The sequence below is a fragment of the Nothobranchius furzeri genome, chromosome 8, assembly GCF_043380555.1.
Source record: "Nothobranchius furzeri strain GRZ-AD chromosome 8, NfurGRZ-RIMD1, whole genome shotgun sequence".
Taxonomy (NCBI): Eukaryota; Metazoa; Chordata; class Actinopteri; order Cyprinodontiformes; family Nothobranchiidae; genus Nothobranchius; species Nothobranchius furzeri.
In genome coordinates, this window is record NC_091748.1 from 70,303,370 (window position 1) to 70,326,856 (window position 23,487).

General features: G+C 41.4%; 1 protein-coding gene across 2 annotated transcripts in view; it reads right to left on the reverse strand.

Annotated features, from left to right (window-relative positions):
• Positions 1-601: 601 nt before the first annotated feature.
• The window catches only part of ddah1 (dimethylarginine dimethylaminohydrolase 1), a 90,488-nt gene continuing 67,602 nt past the window's right edge, over positions 602-23,487 (reverse strand). For both annotated transcript variants that reach the window (XM_015971022.3, XM_015971019.3), the window contains exons 4-7: positions 20,233-20,306; positions 14,284-14,403; positions 4,826-4,969; positions 602-975 (exon numbers count right to left, since the gene is read on the reverse strand). In XM_015971022.3, the coding sequence (XP_015826508.1) occupies positions 859-975; positions 4,826-4,969; positions 14,284-14,403; positions 20,233-20,306 (455 nt within the window). In that variant the 3' untranslated portion in view covers positions 602-858. The remainder of the gene's footprint in view (positions 976-4,825; positions 4,970-14,283; positions 14,404-20,232; positions 20,307-23,487) is intronic.

The following is a 23,487-nucleotide window of genomic DNA, read 5'->3' on the forward strand; positions in this document are numbered from 1 at the left end:
ACTAACAATCACAGAGTGAAGCATGGTGGATTCAGGCGAGGTGGGATGTTCAGGTCGGGCTGTATGTCGTCATGGTCGCCCGCCTCAGACTGACATGAGGATTGTTAAATGAGACCGGGATAAAACCACTGAGTAGTGATTCTGAATGCAGAGGGTTACCTAACTGCAGTCCAGCGAGCTTTTAAAGCCCACAACATCTACAGACAGACTTCAAAAATGAGCCTAATTTGCATTTTAGGCACAAGACCTCATAAAAAGGCAAGTCACAGTTAAAATGGTGCATTTAAAGGATGCAACCTAAATTCAATCACATTGTTCTTCTCTTGGAGCTCTGTTCTGTACCTCTCTGGTAGATTTGATCGTACAGTGGCACAGATCAGCTGGCTAAGTGCTGTTTGTTATTTCTGAGGATTTTTCACTGATTGGTCAAACTAACATTTTCTGCAAGTTAGAGGATTTGATTCACATTGTTTCCTTCCCTTCTCACTGGAAAATGAACTTTAACCGTTAGAATAAAGGAATAAAACTCACATTAAAAGAAGCAGAGACTGAAAAATCCCTGCAAATTACTTGTTTTGTCTTATGAATGATTTTTTTCATGTTAATATCAAATTGTACATTCGAAAAAAAACTTCTCTGATTTGAGAGTGCAATTAGTATTTCACATAAAAAGAGCTGAATCAGTTTTAAGTTGTTTTCATGTGATTTAAGCAGATTTTAGAAATGGTCCGATGCTTCCCTTCAGTTCTTTCAGACTTTTCCCTAAATCAACATTGAAATTTTGTTTCTGTAAGTGCATGATTGTTTATGTTTAAGATCTGAGAAGATCAGATGCCAACAGGCCGCTGCTAAGCGCGCTCAGATGTTTGCCTTTTGGTTGATGAGCACAGAACAGCATGTGAGCGCTCCATCCACCTTGACCTTTTCCGAGTTGCACACAGGAATCAGCATGTAGTCCTTCAGCTTTTCAAACATCTGTAAGTCACACAAATGTCAGAGAATAAGAAGAGATTGTTACCTTTTAGAAGAAAAAAAATGCATTTAGTTGAATATCACTATTCATGTTCATTCTTGTTTTATGTGCCCCAAATTCCCAGCAACAGAAATATGCTATTTTAATTTTTTTATTAAAATTACTTTTACAGCACGCAGACTTGCTTACTTTAGCTTTCAAACTATTATGAGTGTGAATCTCTGCAGAGTGACACAAAATATGAGACAAGAGAACAAGTGTTGGATGCTTCTTTATTTCCTAGAAGAAGAAAAAAGTCAAAAAAGAGTAAAAGAACATTTGGAGTGAGAGGCGTTACAACGTTCCCCAAAGACCCTTGTAAAGAAGTGTGTCACCCCGTGGACATTTTCCAAGAGAAAACCTCTCTTTTCCTTCCACTCTTCCAAACCAGGATACTTTTCCTTCTTTAACCCTGCTGTGATAGCAAGTGAGGCTTTAAAAAATACCAACAGGGATCAAATAAACATATTATGGAGATGTAACACCGATAAACAAAAATTGTGTGGATGTAGATGTCTAGTATCAGTTCCTGCTTCTAAAATCAATTAAACTATGTAACATATTGGAGGTGTGTGTGTGTGTGGGTGGGGGGGTGGGGGGGGGTATGGTGGCTTCCTCTTGTTCAACAAAAACATTAGCAGTAGCTAACCCTGTACTCCCCTTACCTTACCATACATTAAAGGCATAACAGAAAAAATAAGAGCAACAATGAAAAAACACAACATAAACACACCAACAAAACCATACACAACAGTTAGAAACAGACTAGTACACCCAAAAGATAAGATACCAGCTGGACATAAATGTGGAGTCATTTACGAAATCCCATGCAAACTCTGCAATCAAACATACGTAGGAGAAACTGGACGCCAACTCAACACACGAACAATAGAACACAGAAAGGAGTGCGAGAAAGAGGCAAGTCGAAAACACACAAGAGCAGCAAAAGAAGAAGCAGAAAGTACAATAAAGAAGTCGGCCGTAACAGATTACTTCACAAGAGAAAACCATATAATGGACTGGGACAACACAAGGATCATAAACACCGAACAACAAAAATACAAAAGATGAATAAAGGAAGCAATCGAGATAAGGAGACGTGGATGTGGGACCATGAACAGGGACGATGGAGTTTACACGTTGGACCGCGCATGGGACTGCATCGTCGGAGAGGGCAGAACGGGCAGCAGAGGGCGAAAACGTCCTCTGCTGCCCACGGATAAACGGAGAAGGAAGTGACGCTGCCATCAGCGTCAGCCTGACGATGTTTGCAGCCGCAAACGAAACGTAGCGGGAAAACAGGTAAACAAAAACTGCTCTGTGTTTTAAAAAAACAACTACAGCATGGAATGAGTTGGACAGTTCTTAAGCCAGTTTGAGTAGTTTCTGCAACCTCCTTAGCTGTGTTCTCTGCTTGATGCATACAGACAGATAGAGACTAACATCTTTTCCACGGCCATCAGATGTGTCGTTCCATATGGTTATTTATGAAAACAGAAGCAACTCATTGCACCAGTTGGTTAAATAACTTGTTGCCACCTGAAAGCTAATCACCCATGCAGTCATTATCCAATAGGAGGCTCGTACCAGTTTGCTTAGTTAAAGCCAGGTGAAGACTTTTATTTTGTTGGCTGGGCAGTGTAAATTGCCTATGTTGAAGGGGATTGGGGTATGCTAATTTAAAAGTATGCATACTTATGACTTATAGCAGCTTTTCTCAGAACAAACTGTTTTTCAGTGGCCATTACATTACTGATTTTACCAGGGAAGCAGGCTGGAGACGGCACAGACTGACATGCTACAAGCTGTCCGACTTTTTTAACACATTCAATGTATGTTTCCACAGAGTTCTTACTCAGGTTGCATCTCCAATAGTGGTAGAGTAGCCCTGCAGTGGAAACCTGCATGTTTTAAACTGTCTGCTTGTAAGCCAGCCGTGTGCAGTCGTGCCAGAGGTAAAACGTTGTCAAAAAGATGACATACAAAATATTAAAAGTAATTTTCTGGCCGCTACAGAAGCAATCTGAGATTTGCAAAAGGAACTTTCCATCTCTCAGTACTTTCCAGGGCTTTGGGATTGAACAGAAAGAAACAGATGGTTCTCCTAATTGCACATGTCATTTTTATTTAATTTTTATGTCAAAAATTAAAGAGAAAATGGATTTATTTTTGTTTTCTCTCGTGTCTTGTGACCTCAGTTTTTCTGTGTGCAACAACTATGAGTCAGAGAGTAAAAACCTACTATAGGATTAGAAAAATTAAGGGTTATTAAATAAATTTATTGTCTGAAAACTACAGGAAAAATGACTGTTTAGGTTTTTGAATCAGAAGGGCAAGTCAGAATTCTCCAAACACAACATCCGTAAATCCCAGCACTTCTTAATCCAAAGACTTCTTTGTTTTTGATCATTTCAAGCCCAGCTCTCGTTAGTGTGAATGAGATTTATGCGTTGGGTCAGGCTGACACGATCCCACGCCGTAAATGCTGTGGTATTTTACTGGACCTTTCAGTCTGCTCAGGTTTTTACCTCCAAACCGAAGCCTCCACAGCTGTCGCCGTGCCCCGCCTCCACCCCGCCCGACCCCACCAGTCCTCTCTCACGACCCCCTCCCTTTGTTAGCGTGTAACACTTATGTAACGGGACTAAAAATAGACCGGAGGTTGGGAGAGACAGTGCTCGGAGTTAAAGAGGAGTAGATGTCTTGCAGAGCGTCTGGGTGATTATTCTCACAAATCTCTACATCTCACACGAAGAAGGAGCAAGAATGTCCCCCTGGGAAACATGAACCAACTCCAGACCTGCAGTACGATCCCTGCTGTTTCACGGCACGCCGGGTCTTATTATTATTTTTCCACTTTAATTTGCAGTTCCTTAGGTGCAGGTTGGGGCCAAAACGTCTGTGTCAGGATCATTTTAAGCGTGTTGGAGCTACATACGCTAAAGTAATTTATAGAATAAACATATAATCACAAAAATGTTCTGTTAAAAGGTGCTCCAAAAGCAGGCAGCCAAATAGATTTTATCATGCTCAAGTTAATTTCCCTGAGTTATTATTTCTGGAAATGAAAAAAAAAAAAAAAAAAAAGAACCTGAGACGTCTTTGTGGGTTTAGGTCCAAAAACACATCATTTTGTGAATTCTTCCTTCTAAAAATAGCTGGCAGGGATTGGGGCTTCAACCACAGAGTACATTTTGAGGTCTGAGCACCATCCATGCAGTCTGCATGCTGCCAGGTTCAATCTGGTGAGAACGCCATGGCTTTTTGTTTTGGATTCTCCCCAATGCATCGAAATAACAGCTACTGCTCAGTTCGTCCAAACCCAGCAGACAAACGGAGACAATAACACGCCATTTATGTCAAGGAGCTATCAAACATGGGTCAAAGGCTTGTTGGGCCTAAGTATGTTATTGAAGTTTTATGACGCTGAACAGAAAGAGAAAACAACATTCTCACAATATGTCTGAATAAAAGTCAAACAATCCTTTATTATCCTTTCCTCTCTGAACGGTCTTCAATGAAGGAGTCTTCCACACCATTGCTGTAACCTTCCAGAAAAATAAAGTTTCTTTTGTTTTTGCCGTCTGTGGTTAGTGTAAAGTAACCCTGTAGCTAAGGGGCTAATCTGCTGACAGTAGTTTTTCTCAGAGGTCTGGACAGAACGAAGTGAAAGTAGTCTTCAAACCAGATCCACCAAACCAGTGTGGCTGTCTTGGGTTTATTCTTCCACAGGTGTGAGTTCAGAGATATTTGATGACATTGTAATTATGTGCTTGAGTGAGAGTAAAGTGTGGGATTTAGGCTGGATGATACCTTCACGCTCTCTGGAAACTCCTTTTCCGTGCAGTGCAGAAGCACGTGTCCCTTGTTGGGCAGGTTCATGTAGATGCAGTTAGCAGCGAGATCATCAGGCACCGTCAGTTTGTCGTAGCGGTAGTCGCTCATCTGCTGCATGATCTGCACCATCAGAGACAGAAAACACACACGCTGATGTTCGGGAAGGCAAAGCAGATTCCCTGACTCAGAAGCAGAACCCAAAAAGCAGCATCCTTTTACTCGCCAAACCACTGTGGCTGCCTGGAGGGGGGGGGGGGGGGGGGCTTAATGGAGATCACAGAAGCAGACAGACATTCCTTCTCAGCAGATGCCATGTTTTTTATGTAATCTGAAGGAGCTGAAGGTGGGGCGAGGGCGTCGGGTGTAGGAGGGGGGCGGAAAGGCGCCTGTGGTGCTGAGTGGATGTCGAGTGTTGAGGATGTCACGACCAGAAGGGAGTGAGGCAGGTGTCTCTTAATGTTTATGAGCAGATCAGTGCACCAAGAAACTGTCAACATTTAGATGAGGTCTTCAGTACATTCGTTCTGTGTGTCATTTCATAATCCATTACTTTGTTCTTTGTCAGCGCAGTAAAGATTAACAATTTACCTGAAGCTGACATGTTTCGGCTCGCCGGTGTTGGTGGCGCCACTTCCGTTTGTAACTCATTTTTACTGCTCTGTGTTTAAAAAGTAAATAAATAAGAAATAATAGATTATTTAGATGAGGTATTTTGAGTCATGAGATTTACACCAAGATTTTTTACTCTTTTGTTTGGTGTTTTCAGCAAGATAACTGAAGATTTTCTTGTATTTTGGATTCAATTTTCCATTAAAAATGTTGATGAATTTAAACACAATGGGCTTACAGGGTGAGAAATCAGTACCTTTCACTTCTCCTTAAGGCTTTCAGCTCTTCCCAGAGAAGTAAAAGTCAGTTGCTGAAACAAATTCCTACAAAAAATTTTTTTAGCATCACTATTTTACGTCAAATCAAACTTCTTGTGCTAATAAAAACAAGTTGCTAGCAGATGCCCATGTGCAAAGCCACCATGAACATTTGTGGAGGACTTTCCTGTGAAAAATTAGCCTGACCAGCCAGCTCCATGCCTCCTTATGGGAAGCAATGGGTCTGGGAACTCTTTTATTCAAGTAACCCCACCCCCTGGCGCTCCCGTTTCAGGAACCAGAAGTGAGCTACAGTAGAAGTGCGCTGAAGACAGCAGGTTTTTCAGTCTTGTTTCCCAAAATTTTGACTGATTGGCCTTTCACCTCTGATTGGCTAACAGTAACGCAACTCTATCACTGACTGTTTGCTTTGCAACGCTGATGTTTTATCTCCACAAATAACACAAGCCTGAAGGAGTTCCTCTATGTTGTGGAGTTGCTAATGCTAATGGTTAGCGTGTGCTAACCGATAAGTGCTCCACCCTCTCCTGAACGCTAAATCAACAACAGCCTTCCCCATCACGAGCCAAAATATGCGAGTCCATGAATGCTTATTCGAAGCGCCTCGTGATTTTTATCTTGAGAGGCGCTATAGAAATGATACTTTTTTTTTCTTCTTCTTCTTATTTAACAATGTGACGTAGATCTGACTGGCTTTTCTGATCCGAGCAGTTCCCCGTCTATTTTCATCTGCAGCTAACGCAGGAAATATGTATAGAAGACCATTTTCACATTTAGACTGTATGTTAAAGTCAGAGTGACTGGTCATGTTTCAAAAATTTAAAGTAAAAAACAGTTTCTCGGTGAATTGGGTCTTTAAGCTGTCTCCATAGCTGTCTTGACTGTGAACCAAGAGAAAAACAACAGCAAATCAACGGTGACCTTCTGGACAGTGGCTGAGGTCCAGCTAATACACAGAGAGGTAACTGAATAGCTAAATGGGCCCAGTTGGAGCTAGTGAAGCTAAATATTTACTGGAAAGCAATAAAATGCACTCTGTGCAGGGGCATGTTTAAGACATTTACTGGACCTGATGCCTTCTGCCGCAATAATCAACATGACCTGAACTTTGACTCTCCTTTGAAGACTTAAAGGTTTTATAACTCTCCTTTTACTAAAAAACCAGCAACACAAACAAGCTCAATCTCACTTAAAGCTGTTACTAAGAGGCGAGTCAGGGATTGCTTCCTGTTGAAGTCCACTGAACAGTACATGTTTTCATAAACAAGGGTTTTTTACAGAGCCTTAAATATAAATGCTGTGGTTACAAACAAGAAGTTTGACTACCATTTGCTTCCTTCTAAGTCCGTCAATTAAGAAGGAAAAGCAGATCAGCGTGAGGTGAATGAGGCGCTCTGTTAGCTCTGTGATGGACTGCTCACTGACCCGGTATGACCACCACCTCTCACCCCATCTCAGCTGGAAAAGAATCTCATCTCTAACAGGATTTTTGATGAGACCGCCTACTTTGTAGATGAAAGAAATCTCTAAAATAAATCTAATTAAAATTCTACAATGTTTTGAATAAATGCATATTTCCAGCTGATGTTTTGTTAAAAGATTTTAGACATCATTTTAAATTATGTTGGGAAATAAAATTTTACTGGGCTGCACGGTGGCACAGTGGTTAGCACTGTTGCCTTGCAGCAAGAAGGTCCTGGGCTCTTTCTGCTTTCCCATGTTCTCCCTGTGCATGCATGGGTTCTTTCCAGGTACTCCGGCTTCCTCCCAGAGTCCAAGGACATGACTGTCAGATTGACTGGTCTGTCTAAATTGTCTTTAGGTGTGAGTGTATGTGCATGGTTGTTTGTCTTGTGTGTCTCTATGTTGCCCTGTGATGGACTGGAAACCTGTCCAGGGTGTACCCCGCCTGTTTGCCCGACGACAGCTTGAGATGGGCACCAGCCCCCCACGACCCTACGTGGATAAGTGGGAACAGAGGATGGATGGAATTCAATTTTAGATGTTATGGTCAAATCTTGAATATAAGATCATTGTTCTTCGGTGTCCTTAATGAGTAAGTGTAATATGGAAGGAATACAGTCTCAAAAATGCCTCATCATGTGCAGCGCATGTGAAACTAAACATGTTTGTTTGCGATATAAAAACAAACAGTGAGCATTCGTCAACTTCCTGTTTCAACGAGTGTGTGTGGCGCTGCACAGTGATGATGACATTTGAACAGCTTAACGTGACACTAATAATCGAAATGAGAAACGTGCGTTCATGAACGAGAGGTGTTGCTTTCAACCGTAAACTCAGAAAAGGTGACAAGAGGCTTAAGGTGCGATGCATTTGTCAGCCTCTAGATGGTGCAGTAGATACAGAAAACTTCTGATTTCTGCTTTGTTTTTAATTTTTTGCCTAGTTTTATTTGTTAAAATTGACTAAACTGTGTATGGAATGATGTCAAAGGTTAATCCCTTGTAAATGTAACCAACAATTAATTTCTGAAAGTTTCATTAAACTCTATCCAACAGACCGACAGGTTAAAGGCACACTTTTAAATGGAGACCTTATGTAAGGAGCAGAGCTCAATGCACATGAACCCTTTTCACACAAAAAGATGACTTTACCCATTTTTGACTTGATTCTCCCCTTTGGACAATCTCAATCATAATGGCTCTAAAAATGATTTTATCCAATATTTTTTTCATGTATGGTGGGTTGAGAGTGCTCTGGTCTGCTCAAAAGGACATTAGGACACTCAAATCATTAGATGTATATATATATATATATATGGGAGAGAGAGAGAGAGAGAGAGAGAGAGAGAGAGAGAGAGAGAGAAATATATATATATATATATATATATATATATATATATATATAAATATATATATATAAATATATATATATATTCTCAAGTTTTTTATTTTTAATAAATTTGCAACAACTTCAAAGACACTTTCTTTTCATATTATCATTATGAGGTGTTGTGTGTTGAATTTTATGGGCAAAATGAATTTAATCCATTTTGGAACGAGGCTGTAACCAGGTGCGCAGATAGGGTGGGGGGCGGGGGGATCTGTCCCTGCACTAAGGCCAGGAAGAAAACAAAATTCAAGGTTAGGTGCTTGAAGCTCCTTTTTCCAATTACATTGAATGCAGCATGACGTAAACAAACACCGACTCCAGAGGCGCCAAAGTGGTTGCTGCTAGGATGCAGGATGAAGCGGAAAAGGCAAACAACGATTACTGCGTATTTAAAAAAGACCAACAATGTAGGCCTAAGGAGGCGGGAACGATCTTTTTGTTTATGCATGTTGGTACATTGTTGTCAGTGTTGGGACTTACTCGTTATAAGCGCCAAAGCCTCATTGCTGACTTTAACGAGTCTCAGCTACAAATACGATTCCTCATGAAGTTACTACTTTACATCAGAAGATAGTGGAGATGTGTAACCTTCAGGCTGAGCAAAGTTTGGGAGTTTTTAGAGTTTGAAAAGCGCCTCCCGCCGAGAGGCACCCAGTCGGAGAGAGGAGGAGATGTGCGCAACATGAAGAGCGCAAATATTAGATAAAACGTATAATTGCCGGCAGGTCTGGTCTTTGCTGACTGATCACTTTGTCTGTTAATGACTGACTCTGATTATGAAGCAGACTATTGACTCTGATGAAGAAATTCACTCATCCAGCTGGGGAGATTGACGCTGCTGCAGCATCAGACAGCTGGTGCTGCACGAGAGGTGTGTGGAGTTTACAAGAACCAAACGTTGGGTTTGATGTTGGTTTAACCTTCGCTGGGGCGTGATGGATGTGGAAATGATGGTAAAAACACTGCTAACGTGACAGACGTAGCAACATTGTAAAAAAAAAGCCGTAAAAAAGAGGCAAATGCCGATGTGTTCTATATGGAAGTCAAAGTGTGCCACATAATCATAAAAAAAGTTAAATATAAAATTTTATAACAGCTTTATATATTTATATATAAATAAAACTTTTCAAATATAATGAAAATTTCTAAATAAAGTAAAAATACGAAGGAACATCTGTTGGTCAGGCTGAAAGGTTTGGGAACCACAGCTAAGTGATAAGTCAATATCATTTTTTAAATATATTTTATGTGCAGTTTTTTAGGGCTTTTATGTTTTCTGTAAAGATTGGTGTGCTGAAAATCATTTCATGTTTTGCATAAAGCATGAGGCTTTGGTTAGTAATCGACTGGGAGAAGAACAAATGACTGATTTGAATAGTGTTGATCAGACAGAGCTTTGCTGCCAGCGTTCCACTGCCCAATGGCTTCAAACACGTATATAAAAGTGTTAGTTTTTACGTAAACCATTGGATGAAATTACACAAACTGACTTAGCTCTAGTTTAGGTGCTTGCAATAGTTTGTGCATGTGTGCGTGTGTGTGTGTGTGTGTATGTGTTTGGGGGAGGGTACATTGGTACTTTGTCCTCCCAGGTTTAAAAATCTTATCGGCGCCCCTGGCTGTAACATAAACAAAAAAGTGGAATAAGTGAAGCGCTATGAATACTTTCCGGATGCACTGTACCTCATGTTAAACATGTTTAAGTATCAATTTGGACTGTTTATTGAGTATTCCTACAATACATTCAGTAAAAAAAAAAAATCGCATCTGACTGAATGTATCGCAGTATATCGTGATACATTGTATCGTCTCCCCTGTATCGTGATGTGGATCGTATCACCAGAATTTCACCAATGCACATCCCTATTGGCTACTGGGACACCAACATTTAATTGAATATCAGTAAAGCTGACAATTCAGTGGCAGGCAGCTTAGCATTTTTTTTTTACCATTGTTTTAACCCTCCCACTGTCTTTATGGGTGACCCCGCGAGGAAAGTTGGCCATTGAGCAGGATTGATGGTTTATCCCTTGAGGTCCTTGTGGCAGGGGTGAGGTGGTGCTCACTCCTCACCCCTGCCACATGGACCCAAGGGATAAACCATCAACCCTGCTCAATGGTCAACTTTCCTCACGGGGTCACGCCCATTAGGACAGTGGGAGGGTTAAGCAATAAAAACTTGTGTGTGTAAATGCATTTAAAATTCAACACCTTCCGCCAACCAACTTTCACTGCATTGTCACCTCACCGTCAAAGAAACTAAATCATGTCAGCATGGTTGAAATGGAAATCTAACCCTGAACAGCAGAAAATAATGACCTCACGAGTCAAGCAGGGCTGACTGATGATGTCAAATCTGCCCAGTGGTCTGCTGCAGGGTGCGGTGTGTGTGTGTGTGTGTGTGTGTGTGTGTGTGTGTGTGTGTGTGTGTGTGTGTGTGTGTGTGTGTGTGTGTGTGTGTATGTGAGGACAAGACCCTGGCTCTGCACCATATGACAGGGGCTGTATTTTGGGATAATGACATGATGTGTGAAGCTTGGCATTGACAGCTGCAGATGCATGACAAAATCTACTCAGCCATTCCCAGCGGAGCTGAACTCAGATACAAACGTCTTAGCCTTTATATGTACAGACTATAACAAGTCACACAAAACAGTCTTTATCACATATAAATGATAAATTACCCGCACTTGTATAGCGCCTCTCAGAGTAAGGACTCCAAAGCGCTTTACACTACAGTTTATGATTCATCCATTCACACACACACATTCACACACTGATGGTGATGAGCTACAATGTAGCCACAGCTGCCCTGGGGCACACTGACAGAGGCAAGGCTGCTGAGCACAGGCGCCACCGGTCCCTCCGACCACCACCAGTAGACAAGGTGGGTTTAGTGTCTTGCCCAAGGACACAAAGGCAGAATTCTCTGTCCGGAATCGGGATCGAACCTGCAACCTTCCGATTACTGGACAGCCCGCTCAACCTGTTGAGATACTGCTGTCCCGATATAAACCTAAGATAAAATAAAAGATAAATGTACCTCCATACTGATAGGAACAATTCATTAAGCTCAGCCCATAGTTTGTGCTTGTACCATGGATGCACAGACAAGGAGCCTCACTGTCATAACAACAGCATCTTAAACAAGCAGTCTGGCTTCATTAAAGCTGCATTCATAATACCTTACTCTCTTTGCACAGAGAATATTATTACAAACACGGGGCTGTTAAAATGCTTATAAAACAGAAGCTAATGGCTACAAGAGAGGGTGACGTAAGCTGTAATTAGAAAGCAAGAGCTCTGTCATTAAGTATCGCTAGAGGCCACTCCAGTAACCAATTACTGGGGTGATCAAACAGGCCAGAATCGCTGTGATTTAAGCGTAATTAGCTTATGTGCAAATTCATGGATTATTCTGTTCATGTGTAAACATTTTTATCAACGCCTTTTAGCCTGAGCAGGATGTGCTGCCTGATTATGTCGTTTGGAGACAAAACAAGACAGTGTTCGTCATAATTTGCTTTATAATGACACATATTATTACTCTGCCAGTAGGGGGCGATATGACATTAGGAGGCAAGGGTGGAGGAGACCTGTCACAGTGGATGAGTCAAGGCCTGAGGGGTGTGTGTGTGTGTGTGTGTGTGTGTGTGTGTGTGTGTGTGTGCAAATGCAAACTCCAGTAAAAATGCACCCATGTGTTCAATAAGCTTTGTTTGCAGATGTTGGGGGATTTAAGGGATACAAACAGGAGCGGGATGTTCTGAGATTTAGGACTCTCCTGGTGTAAACTAGCAATCTGCCTGTGACAGGCCATGAGCCGGCTCTTGTCCTTAAGCCCAACATCTTGTGGAATTCCATCCAGACTTCTTTCATGTGGTAATGAGCTCACGGCTGTTTAATTAAAGGCGGAGTTCCAGTGCCAAAGACAGCCGCTGCAAATTAACAGGGAATGGAAATTAATTAGGCTGTACTGAAGGAATACTTTTACTATTTTAGAGTGTTTCTGTGTAAATTATATATATATATATATATATATATATATATATATATATATATATATATATATATAAATATATATATATATAGAGTTATGGCTGGTGCCATTTATGTCTTTATTTCATTTCTACTCCTGTGTTTTATCCCTCTTGTGTGAGAGGAGCTGTTTTGCAGCACCTGGCTTCTCCCACACCTGTCCGGCCCCACCCAGAAGCCCCAGCTGGTGGCAATGACAATCAGCAGTTGAATGAGGACTCACTGCATAAAAGCCACCCAGCCCTCATCATCATCAGGGAGCAACAGGCTGGACATGTGGTCTCTGTCCTGTTGGTTCCTCGGCGTGCTTTTGTTTTAGTCTGTTTTAGCCAATTTGTGTCTTTATGTGCAGGGGTTTCCCTGATATGAACATTAATGTTCTTGTGTGTGCAGGGGATTCCCTGATTTGTAGTTATATTGGCTAAGTAGATTTTTGTTTTACTGTTTAGTTGCCACTGATTAGTCCAGTTGTGTTAAGTTTCCTTGGTTTAAATAAGTTTTTTTTTTTGTTAACTTTTAAACACCCGAGCATGTGTCCTCGTTACCCCAGGCCCCCTAGACAGCCTGGAGCGTTATATATATATATAATCTCACCTGCAGTAAATGCCTTCCTTCCTGCTAGTTTGATGCAGCTAAAAACATTTTTGTTGTCTTAAAGCTATTATAGCAAATTTGGAAACAACAACATATTAGGAGAAACGGCCGGCTGCTACCACTTCAACTTTAGGACAAACTACCAAAGTCCCCCCAAAAAATACAACATAATTTGAGGTCAAGGACAACACAAGGCATTTGGACCTAGAAAACGGAGACTGATGTTTAGCGCAATGTGGCTTTTTGGTTCCAGTGGACACGGATCCAGGGAAGATACCCGTGGGGAGGGGTGAATGTTCTGTGACCGTTTTAGTGTTCGAAACTTGGCTTGTTCCTTACAGCAGCTTTAAGTTTCCTTCAAAATCCAAAATGTTAGCTTTATAAACATTTTCACTATTACTGAGAGGTCACCTGCTGCTGGCACCCCCAGACTCTGGAACTCTCTCCCCCTGAGCCTGAGATCAGTGGACTCAGTGGTCTCCTTCAAAAAGCAGCTGAAGACTCACCTGTTCAGGCTGGCTTTGGTGTCACCTCCTGTTCATCCTCTTCTTCCTCACTAGCTTGTTTTCAAGCTGGTGTTTCTGTCAATTCTAGAATTTACGGATCCCCTGATTACCTTTTTTTTTTTAATCTTTTATCACATTTTCAGTCTTAATGTTTTTCCTTCAATTTCTTATTAGGATATTTTTAATAATTGTTTTAATTTTTCTTTTTGTTCTTGTGAAGAGCCTTATGATTTTTATCTTGAGAGACGCTACATAAAAAAATTGTTTCTTCTTCAGTCCTTCAGTAGGTAAATTATTAATTAATATTTGCTGTACACATTCCAAAACGCTAAAACTTCCCCTAAATAAAGATGAATGTTTTTACAGTTAGAAGCTGTCAGTTCAGGAACTTGCTCTAAATAAATGCTGCCCTGCCTTGTAGTGTTACTCTTGTTGAATCCTTTGCAAATCGACAAAGACAGCAAAACAACAACTTGGGTTTCCATGACTGCACCTCAGGAGGGGAAATTCACAATTTAAATGCATCATAAACACTAAGCATGCACAAGCTCCCTACTTTGAGGGCCTTCTGAGCTGGTTCACTGGAGCCGATGATAATGAGTCCCGGTCCTCCCATGCTGCAGAAGCTCTTCAGGTGCAGCCCTGCCATCACAGGCACAGTAGAAACGGCGTAGTCCTGTGAAACACAACCCAATTATCCAGGCTGAATGTGTTATGTCCCACAAGGATATGACAGACACAGGCGGCAAAACAATTTCAGTAATGTCTGCACACTCTGGGGTCAAACCTGAGCAGCGAAGTGAAACACTTAATAAATGGGGCTCTCACCTGCTGACACAAGATTTTCTCACAAATGTAATTTAACGGGAATATTCAGGGTTAAAAGTGGCTTCAGATAAAAGCATTTACAGACAAAAATCACCTAAACAGTAATAATAGTAATAATAATAATAATAATAATAATAATAATAATAATAATAATAAATATTCTTCTCTGTATGCTTAGATGGGTTTTGGATAGTCATTAAATTAAAGTAGCCCTGTTGTTGGCAGAAACGTGTTTGAGAGCTGAGGTCATTAAGCCCATGGGCTCATGGGAAGGTTACACAGAAACTTGTAGGAGCCTGATTCGAGATGTTTTTTCGGGTTTCAAGACACCTGTGTGCCGAAAGTTAGAAGACCTACAAAAACAGGTAATGACGTTGTAGCACGCAAGATCAGCAGGCAGGTTTTTAGTTGATGAGAGAAAAAAAAGTCATGTGGGAGTAGCCTTCCATTTTATAACTGAGCTGGTAAGCACTGTATCTTCACTATCTTCCTCTGATTAATGAACATTTCTATCAAACTGTTGAAACAAAGGAGTCTTTTTTGTGTGTAACTCAAGGGGAAACTTCCGCCTGCCAAAAGTGAAGCCAACACAGAAGTGTGCAGTTACCCCCTCATCCACTAGGGGCTGGATCCCATTGACTCCCATGTTAAAAATGCCAACTTCACAGCAGAAATAAACATGTTTACAGCCTGATTTTAAAAACATTTTAGGTGTATTAGTTCAAGTTTACCGTCCTGACATCTCTGAAGAGAGTTATTTAAAAAAAACTCATCCGTTTAGATGTAAGTAAAGCTTAAAATGATGAATAATTGGGGGGGTGGGGGGGGTGGGGGGCCTCAGCATCGGCCTCAGGTTAAAAGTGTTACAGCCTAGAAGTCAGAGGCTTGCAGAGTTGCTAAACCTCCGTTAGCTTTGATTAGCTCAGTTTGCTTGTAGCTTCATCGCCTCACAGTTTGATGGGTGTCAATCATCTGCTTCCACCCTCACAGCCCTCAGCTGCATTTTTGTTTTTTTCCGGGAGTGACGAGACGTGTGACGCATCGTTTTAGCTCTTCAGAGATCTACAGCTGACGGCGAGGAGGGTCCGTCCATTACATATACAGGCAGCGGCGAAACAACCAACAGATTATTTTGAATAAAAATCCATTTGAACATTTTTAAATTTTTCACAAGATTTCAGTCTCTCAAGCTGGTGAATAAAACATTTGCTCAGTTCTTTCCCAGACCTGAAACTGACCTAAAAATGGTTGATTCATTTGTTACGTGCCTTGCCCCTTTTCGGCCACAAGATGGCCTCCGTGGCTTCTGCCTCGCCAGTCTCCCGGTGCCCAGCTGTTCGTAATCACTAATCACTGGACAGCTGTTAAAAGCTGCTCTCCTGCCCTCAGTCAGTGAGAAGGTTCAGGGTAGTGTAGACTCAAAGGAGTTTATACTATTCTCTTCTCCTCGTGTGCTTGGCTGGTAAACTTAGTATTGCTCTCGTTCGTCTTTGGTGTTTGACTTATTTGGATTTGAATTTGGATTTAGGATTAGATGGTTTGGTAACTTGACTTCAGAACGTTTATGACCTTGACTTTGGATCTCCCTGGGCTTTCCTGCTTATCAGGACTGCTCTTCTTATTTGTACTTGTTGGCGTTTTCTGTTCTCCCCTTTGTATATAGTCCCTGTAGCTTTACATATATATGTATATATATATATATATATATATATATATATATATATATATATATATATATATATATATTGTTGTTGTTGTAAATATACCCTTTTGTAATAAAATCTTCTGTTTTAGTGACACAGCACTTTATTATTTCACCCGCACACCTCTTTTATTACTCCCTCTTCCACATCACTCCTAGAGAGCCGGGGACGTAATACCATTAAATTATGAGTTTAATTTTACAAACTCAAACCACTGTGTCTGTGAAAATTTTAAATGTCCCCCTTAAAAAAAAAAAACATATTTCCAACATGACTTAAACTTGACTTCCCGTTAGACCTGAATGAACTGAAACTCAGTGCATTATCTGCTCAACTGAAGCAGTATAATTGTGCAAATTATAACTGAATAAATTTGCTATACATCATGCAAAAAGCCTAAATTACCCCATTGTGATGTTTTCCTGAACTCTCTTCTTGGCTGACGTTTAGAGATTCCAGTAGGAACCGCTTTCACTTTGTACTTTCATCATTCCTTATCCTAAAAAACAGGAAGTTTCTATGCGGAATTAGAAATAAAAGCCATTGTTCTGCCCTCATCAAGATGAAAGGGATACAGAGCAAGGGAAAGCTGCTTTTATCAGCACCGACGGGCCCATGAAATATCCTAGAACATATGTGTCTTAGTGGTTTGCATCTTATTAGTAGAAATTTGGAGAGGAAAGTGACGGTTTAACCTCTGTATCACTTACCAAACAGTGATTCCATCAGTAACACCCATTATTCCAACATCTGTGAGGACCATAAAGAAAAGAGTCCCCACATCTGTGTGCAGTTGTGGATCATTAAACAAACCTGGTGATGGAATGATCCCTAATTCGATAATTAGAGGAAAAAACAACAGTGATAGGATGGATCAATCTGATAAAAAATGGAAAGAACAATAATAGATGCTTAAGTGATTTTTCCTGGTGTGCTTTGCCAGCGACGCATCATTACGCCCCATCTTATCAAAGATAGCAGAAACTCAGGAATCCATCAGGAGGAATGAGAAGCAGATGGGACAATGGAGGCAATAATTTAAGGCAGTTCGAGTTACCGTAATGTGCTGCACTCTTGACATCATGACCCACTTCTGAATTTGCCTGTCAGCTGCTTTATCTGCTTTGTGAAGTGTCAAAGCGAAGCCAAATGTGATGCGCAAAGGATTGTGTAACAAAACGTTAAATTTTACCCAGCAGCAGATACGACGGATGGAATCGGTCGGTGCTTGAGAGTCATGCTTTGACTCTTTTTGAAGGAGCCGTGCCTTAAATTTTCCCTGACATGAATCTTTCAGTTTTTAGTGCAATAACTGTTCAGAAGGTGATGGTAGCTTAGGGGATAGGAGTCTGCCCTGTAATAAGTGGGCTGTCGGTTCGAACCCAGGCCTCGTTAGTGTCAGTTGATGCGTCCTTGGGCAAAACCTGCTGATGGTTGTCGGAGGGGCAAGTGGCACCTGCCTCACTTTGGTTAGATTGTCCCAGTGCAGCTGTAGCTACATTGTAGCTCATCACCATCAGTGTGTGAATGGCTTTGAACAATTACACTGACTATAGTGTAAAGCGCTTTGGAGTCCCCTGACTCCGCTTACATTTTTTGTACAAACTACAATAACAATAAAGAGAATTGACATGAATTAAATGAATACTCTGGGTTTTTGGGGGATTGTTTCTGGGAATGTGAAAGCACACTGTTGTTAATTTGGCTGTACTTGTAAAGACTGCATAATCGCAGAAGGGCTTCAAAAAGACCGAAATGATGCAAAACTTCTGCAAGGTGTTGCTTGACAAGCACTGCAAAAAAATCAGTCACTAAAACATTTTTGGTCTATGAAGGAGCCAAGAGGTGATGGGACTTTATCTATTTATTAATCTACTAATCAGTGTCGTCTAGTAAGTAACGTCTCAACGTAGCAACTAAGGCCCTGTCCACACGTAGCCGGGGATCTGCCAAAACGTAGATATATTTCTACGTTTTGGCCTGTCATCCACACGAAAACTGAGTTTTTTCACACGAAAACGGATCTTTTTAAAAACTCCGGCCAAAGTGAAGATCTGCGTTTTCTCTGTTTTGGGTGTCTGCGTGTGGACGGACAAAACCAGGGTTTTAAGGTCCGCAACATCACTTTCTGCGACAAAAAATGCTGACATCACGTGTGCGACCTTTGTTTACACTAGCTGACATCATAGATGCCCTCAGAGTTGCGCTCGCTTTATCAACTGTCCAAGCGCGTTTTGCTGGTTTGTTTTTGCAAGCGGAATTACTATTCCTTGCGGAAGACCACAGACGAAGGACGACGTTAAGAACGGGGGAAGTACTGCCGCCTACAGGTCTGGCATGTCCTTAACAACGTATTTATCCGGGTACGTGTGGACAGTTTTCTTTAAACGAGGTGATGTGGATGCAAGTTTTTGGATGGGCGGATATTCGTTTTTTTAAACCCGGCTACGTGTGGACTAGGCCTAAGAGTGAACAAGCTGATTTATTAAATTATTAATGGCTACTGGGCGAAATGGTCATTAACCGAATAAAATGATGTACTCCCTCACATTAAATCTCTGACATCAACTCTGATTAATCACAGCTAACAGAGATGACAGAGGTTTACATCAGAAGCTGATTAGAAAAGCCTCGAGACCAGCTGAGCCCTGGTCCGAGACACTGTGTACTAATTACTTCTTACATTTGCATCAATCAATATTCTCACTGGTGCTTTAGTCCGGGAACGTTTCGAGTTTCACTTCACAGCTCGACACTTCTCCACTCAGGGATTAAAAGTGTTTTCACAAAACAGTGGGTGATGTAATGGTGATTACCACTTTGTAAAAACTAGACCAGATTGTTGTGCAGACCACCAGGGGCCAAAGAGTACATTTACCTTTTAAAGACACAATGCGTAGTTTTTACCGTTAATCTCTGGAAATATCCATCAGCACGTTCAAATAGAACAAAATGATGTCCAGTTGTTGAAAAATCTTGGCTGTGAAGCAACTGCAGCTTATTCAGAATGCTGCTGCTAGAGCTTTAACAAGAACCAAGAGAACCGAGCACATCATTCCTGTTCTTAAATCTCTACACTGGTCACCAGTAAACTACAGAATTGATTTCAAAGTACTTCTACTAGTTTATAAATCACTCAATAGCATGGGATAAAAATACTTGTTGGATCACTTTGCATCCTCGGGTCGGAACCGAACAGGTTGAAGCTGCTTTTAGCTACTATCCTGCACACAGATGGAATCAGCTTCCTCATGGCATTAAATGTGCTCCAATTCCAGTAACTTTAAAATCAAAATGGAAAACGTTCATGTTTTCATCAAACTTTGAATGACTCTACTTATACCGCACCTTCTGCACTGTAACTACTCAGTCTTTAACTTTGCATTTTTACCTTATTCTTACAACTAATTTTTGTATTTTAATTCTGACTTTAAAATCTGCTGTTTTATGTTGTGACTTTGGTTTTAATGTTTTCGCAGTGTATGAAATGTGCTATATAAATAAAGCTGCCTTTCCTATACTTTGTGAGTTTTGAGGTTGCCAAATCTGCAGCGAACTGACACAGCAGCTTTGGCATTTGTAATTCGACACCAGCAGGCAAAAAGCTTCAGAGCTGTTTAAAGAACCAAAGCCAGTAAACAGGAGTGACCCAGAAGTTATTTCTTGTACCCCTAAGAGGCCACACCATCTTTATGTTATTCTCTAATATCAGATGAAGCAGACTATGTGTAGGCTAACATGCAGATAACAATCCTAACAGTGAATTAGAATCAAATAGTCAACTCTATAAATACTTCAAGCTGCTTTTGCAATCACCAGCAACTCGATATTACTGTGAAATGTGTGTGTGAAGAGAATAATGAGTCGATCGTGGCGTTTTACTTCCTTTCACAAGTCGTTCAGTTGTTTTTGGCTTAAGAAAATTGACTGCGTGTAACCTTTACCAGGCTCATTACCTTTTCTCTCCAACCCACCTTAAATGCATCTGCGAGAATCTCAGCTCCTCTCTGATTCGTTCGTTTAGAAAGGCCCACGAAAAATTCTTGACCTAGAAGAAAAAAATTTGGCATTCTGAGATAAATATGAAGTTTCAAAATCTAAACCTGCTCAGGAGTATAAAATGTCTATGAATCTGGCAGTCATAGTAGAACAATGCATTTGTGTCTGTGTTCTCTCTGCATGTGGTCGTTCTGATGGGTTACATACAAGCAGAACTTCTAATGCCTGGCAGGGATCCACCAGCGCAGTGAGCTCACGGAGGGGCTCCTTATGTTGCTGCTGAGCCTTTACAATATGAGCCATTACCTGGGGCCCTGCCAGCAGGAAATGTTTCTAGCTCGGCCACGTGAAACCAGCTCCAGCTGAAGAGAACGACAGCTCAGAGCCAGTGTCTAAAAACCTAATTAAGTGTACTGTTCTGTTTTCCTTCTGGATTGTGTAGCAACGATGGCACAAACCCACAAGTGTAAAAGAATGTACCGAAGCTCTAAAGAAAAGGCAACCAAGTTTTGGGTTTTCTAGCTTTGTCTGTTTCCAAGGCTGCAGTGAAAGAGACTTGCTGAGAACAGACACATTCACTAAAGTGTTCAGGCGTCTACGTCCATACGAGCGACTGATGTCTGTGATTTCCTGCTTACAACACCTTCTAATATTCACCCCTGATCGCTCGCCAGGTCAAACTCAGACACCTCGTTTGGGCAGCAGTAGCTCAAGAGGTTCAGCATATTGTCAGGTAATCAGAAGGTTGCAGGTTCGATCCTGCTCCAAACAGAGAATTCTGCTGTTGTGTCCTTGGGCAAGACACGTAACCCGCCTTGCCTGCTGGTGGTGATCAGAGGGACCAGTGGCGCCTGTGCTTGGCAGCCCCGCTGCCGTCAGTGTGCCCCAGAGCAGCTGTGGTTACATTCACCATCAGTGTGTGAATGGATGAATGGTACGCTGCAGTGTAAAGCGCTTTGGAGTCCTCTGGCTCTGAAAGGCGCTATACAAGTGCAGGTCATTTATCATTTATATACTTAATAAAAATGTGTCAATATGCTAATTTGTTTGTATAAACTGAATTTAGACTTTTTAAAGTATTTGCATTTTATTTTTTTCGACAAGGGTCTTTTTGTCAGAAGCTTCCCCATTATAAGTGAGATGGTGGTTAAATCCTTACAGTTGTATGTCTCTAGTGTTTACAATAGGGTTTAACCTGGTAACCCATCCTATATATGTAAATGCATCTGGCCACGACCCATTTAATCCACCCATTCGTGGGGCGGAATCTACGGTTGTCTATCAAACTGTCTCAACACCCAATTGGACAGTGCTATGGGGCAGTCCACCATTCCAGAGCCGTGTCCAGGACTTTTAAAATGGGGTGGCCCATGTGGGGCACTTGTTTATTCATGGGTGGCACCAATGGTTATGCTTATTTATTTATTTACACAAATTGTTTATTTATTTATTTACTTTCTAGTGAATTTTTCTGTTTTACATTGCACAATCACCTTTTTTTCCCCTCTTCATCGTCTACCTTTGTGGTAGTTAGCAAGTCACTTCTTGTTGCATTACTGCCACCAACTGGAGTTGAGTGGGACTCTAAATACTATGTATGTGAATATGAAAAAATATTAAATAATATTAATACTACATGCCTGGGCTAGAAAACAAGGTGAAAGGTGCATGCAACCACACACTATTTTGGAGTTTACAACCCAAGCCTTTTGTCGACAATGTAAAGTCAATTTAAACTGGAACTTAGTGGGGTGGCACCTGGGGGTGGCCAATCAGATTCTAAGGGTGGCATGTGCTACCCCAGGCCACTCCCTGGACACGCCCCTGCACCATACACTGTTGAAGAGGCAAATACATCCTTTGGCTTAAGTACCTCTATCTGCTTATGTCTTAAAGAAGTTGATGCCAAAGCCGATTCAAATGAGCATGGTTGCTGAGCTGACCCCATCTTTGTAATTCTATTTTGTTGCAGCTCTAGTGTAAAGTCCACCTAACAAACATAGAGCACTGTGATTTGCAAGACACAAAACTGGTCAAGTCAATGCTAGACCTGCTTAGGCAAGACTGACCTGCAGAGCAAAGTCTTTACTGCAACAGTTGGTCTGGATTTCTAGGCTAACCGTTGATGCCAATTATCACCAGTGTGTTAAAACCAGCTCAGCGGCCTAGTGGTCCGCCCTGAGACTGGGAGATCAGGGTTCGATTCCTGGTCGGGTCATACCAAAGACTTTGAAAAAATGGGACCCAATGCCTTCCTGCTTGACACTCAGCATTAACGGGTTGGATTGGGGGTTAAACCACCAAATGGTTCCCGAGCGCGGCTGTGTCCGCAGCTCACCGTTCCCCCGGGGGATGGGTCAAATGCGGAGAACAAATTTTCCACACACATTAGTGTGTGTGTCAACTGATGGGACTTTAACTTTAAAACTGTTATAGACAGATTTTCTAGGTTCATCCAAGGAGCCGGTCTTGAGTCTGAAAAGATTCAGATTCCATCACAACCTTTTACAGTTTGTTTTTCCGTTGACCAAATCGAACTGGGACCTTCAGCTGGCACTGGGACAGTTTTTGCTAGCTGTGAAGCAACTTTGATGATTATCAATACCTCCAACTGGACAAAATTGCATAATCATCTCCATGTTAGAAGTGGGTCACTGATCTAAATGATAGTGTAAGTAGTTAAGGCCTAGTTCACACAGCTGAATTTTAAATTTGTCGACATTTCCTATTGTGTGCTGTGTGCAGCAACAAGGCAGAAACTACACACGGACATTAAACGTTTTATTCTGTCAAAGTATGGCAATTTATTCATTTGGAGGGCATGGAGAGTGACTGTGCGATGTAAAATGTTAAATGACAAATTGTGTTGCTGTGGGGGGAATTCTGCTGCATTTTTCAGTGTTGGGAGTTTAGTTACAGCTATGATAAAGCAGCACCAGCTGGGATTTTTTTTAATTTGCGCAACTATTTTAATTTTACTAATGCCGGTTGTTTTGGACAATGTCCAACCAGTCAGCGTAAAAGCTCTGCTCAGTGACTCTTCCGGGCCTCGGTTGGTTCCTGAAAATGGCCCAGTAAATGGCCCGTTTGGCGAGCCCGGTGATGTGGACACTTTCTGTGAAAATTACCCCGAAGTTCCAATAGTGAAAACACGCCTATTGGGGCAGACCAAAAAATTGGTGAACAGATTATATCACAGGTGTCCTGAGACCTAGGTATCCCTGCATATG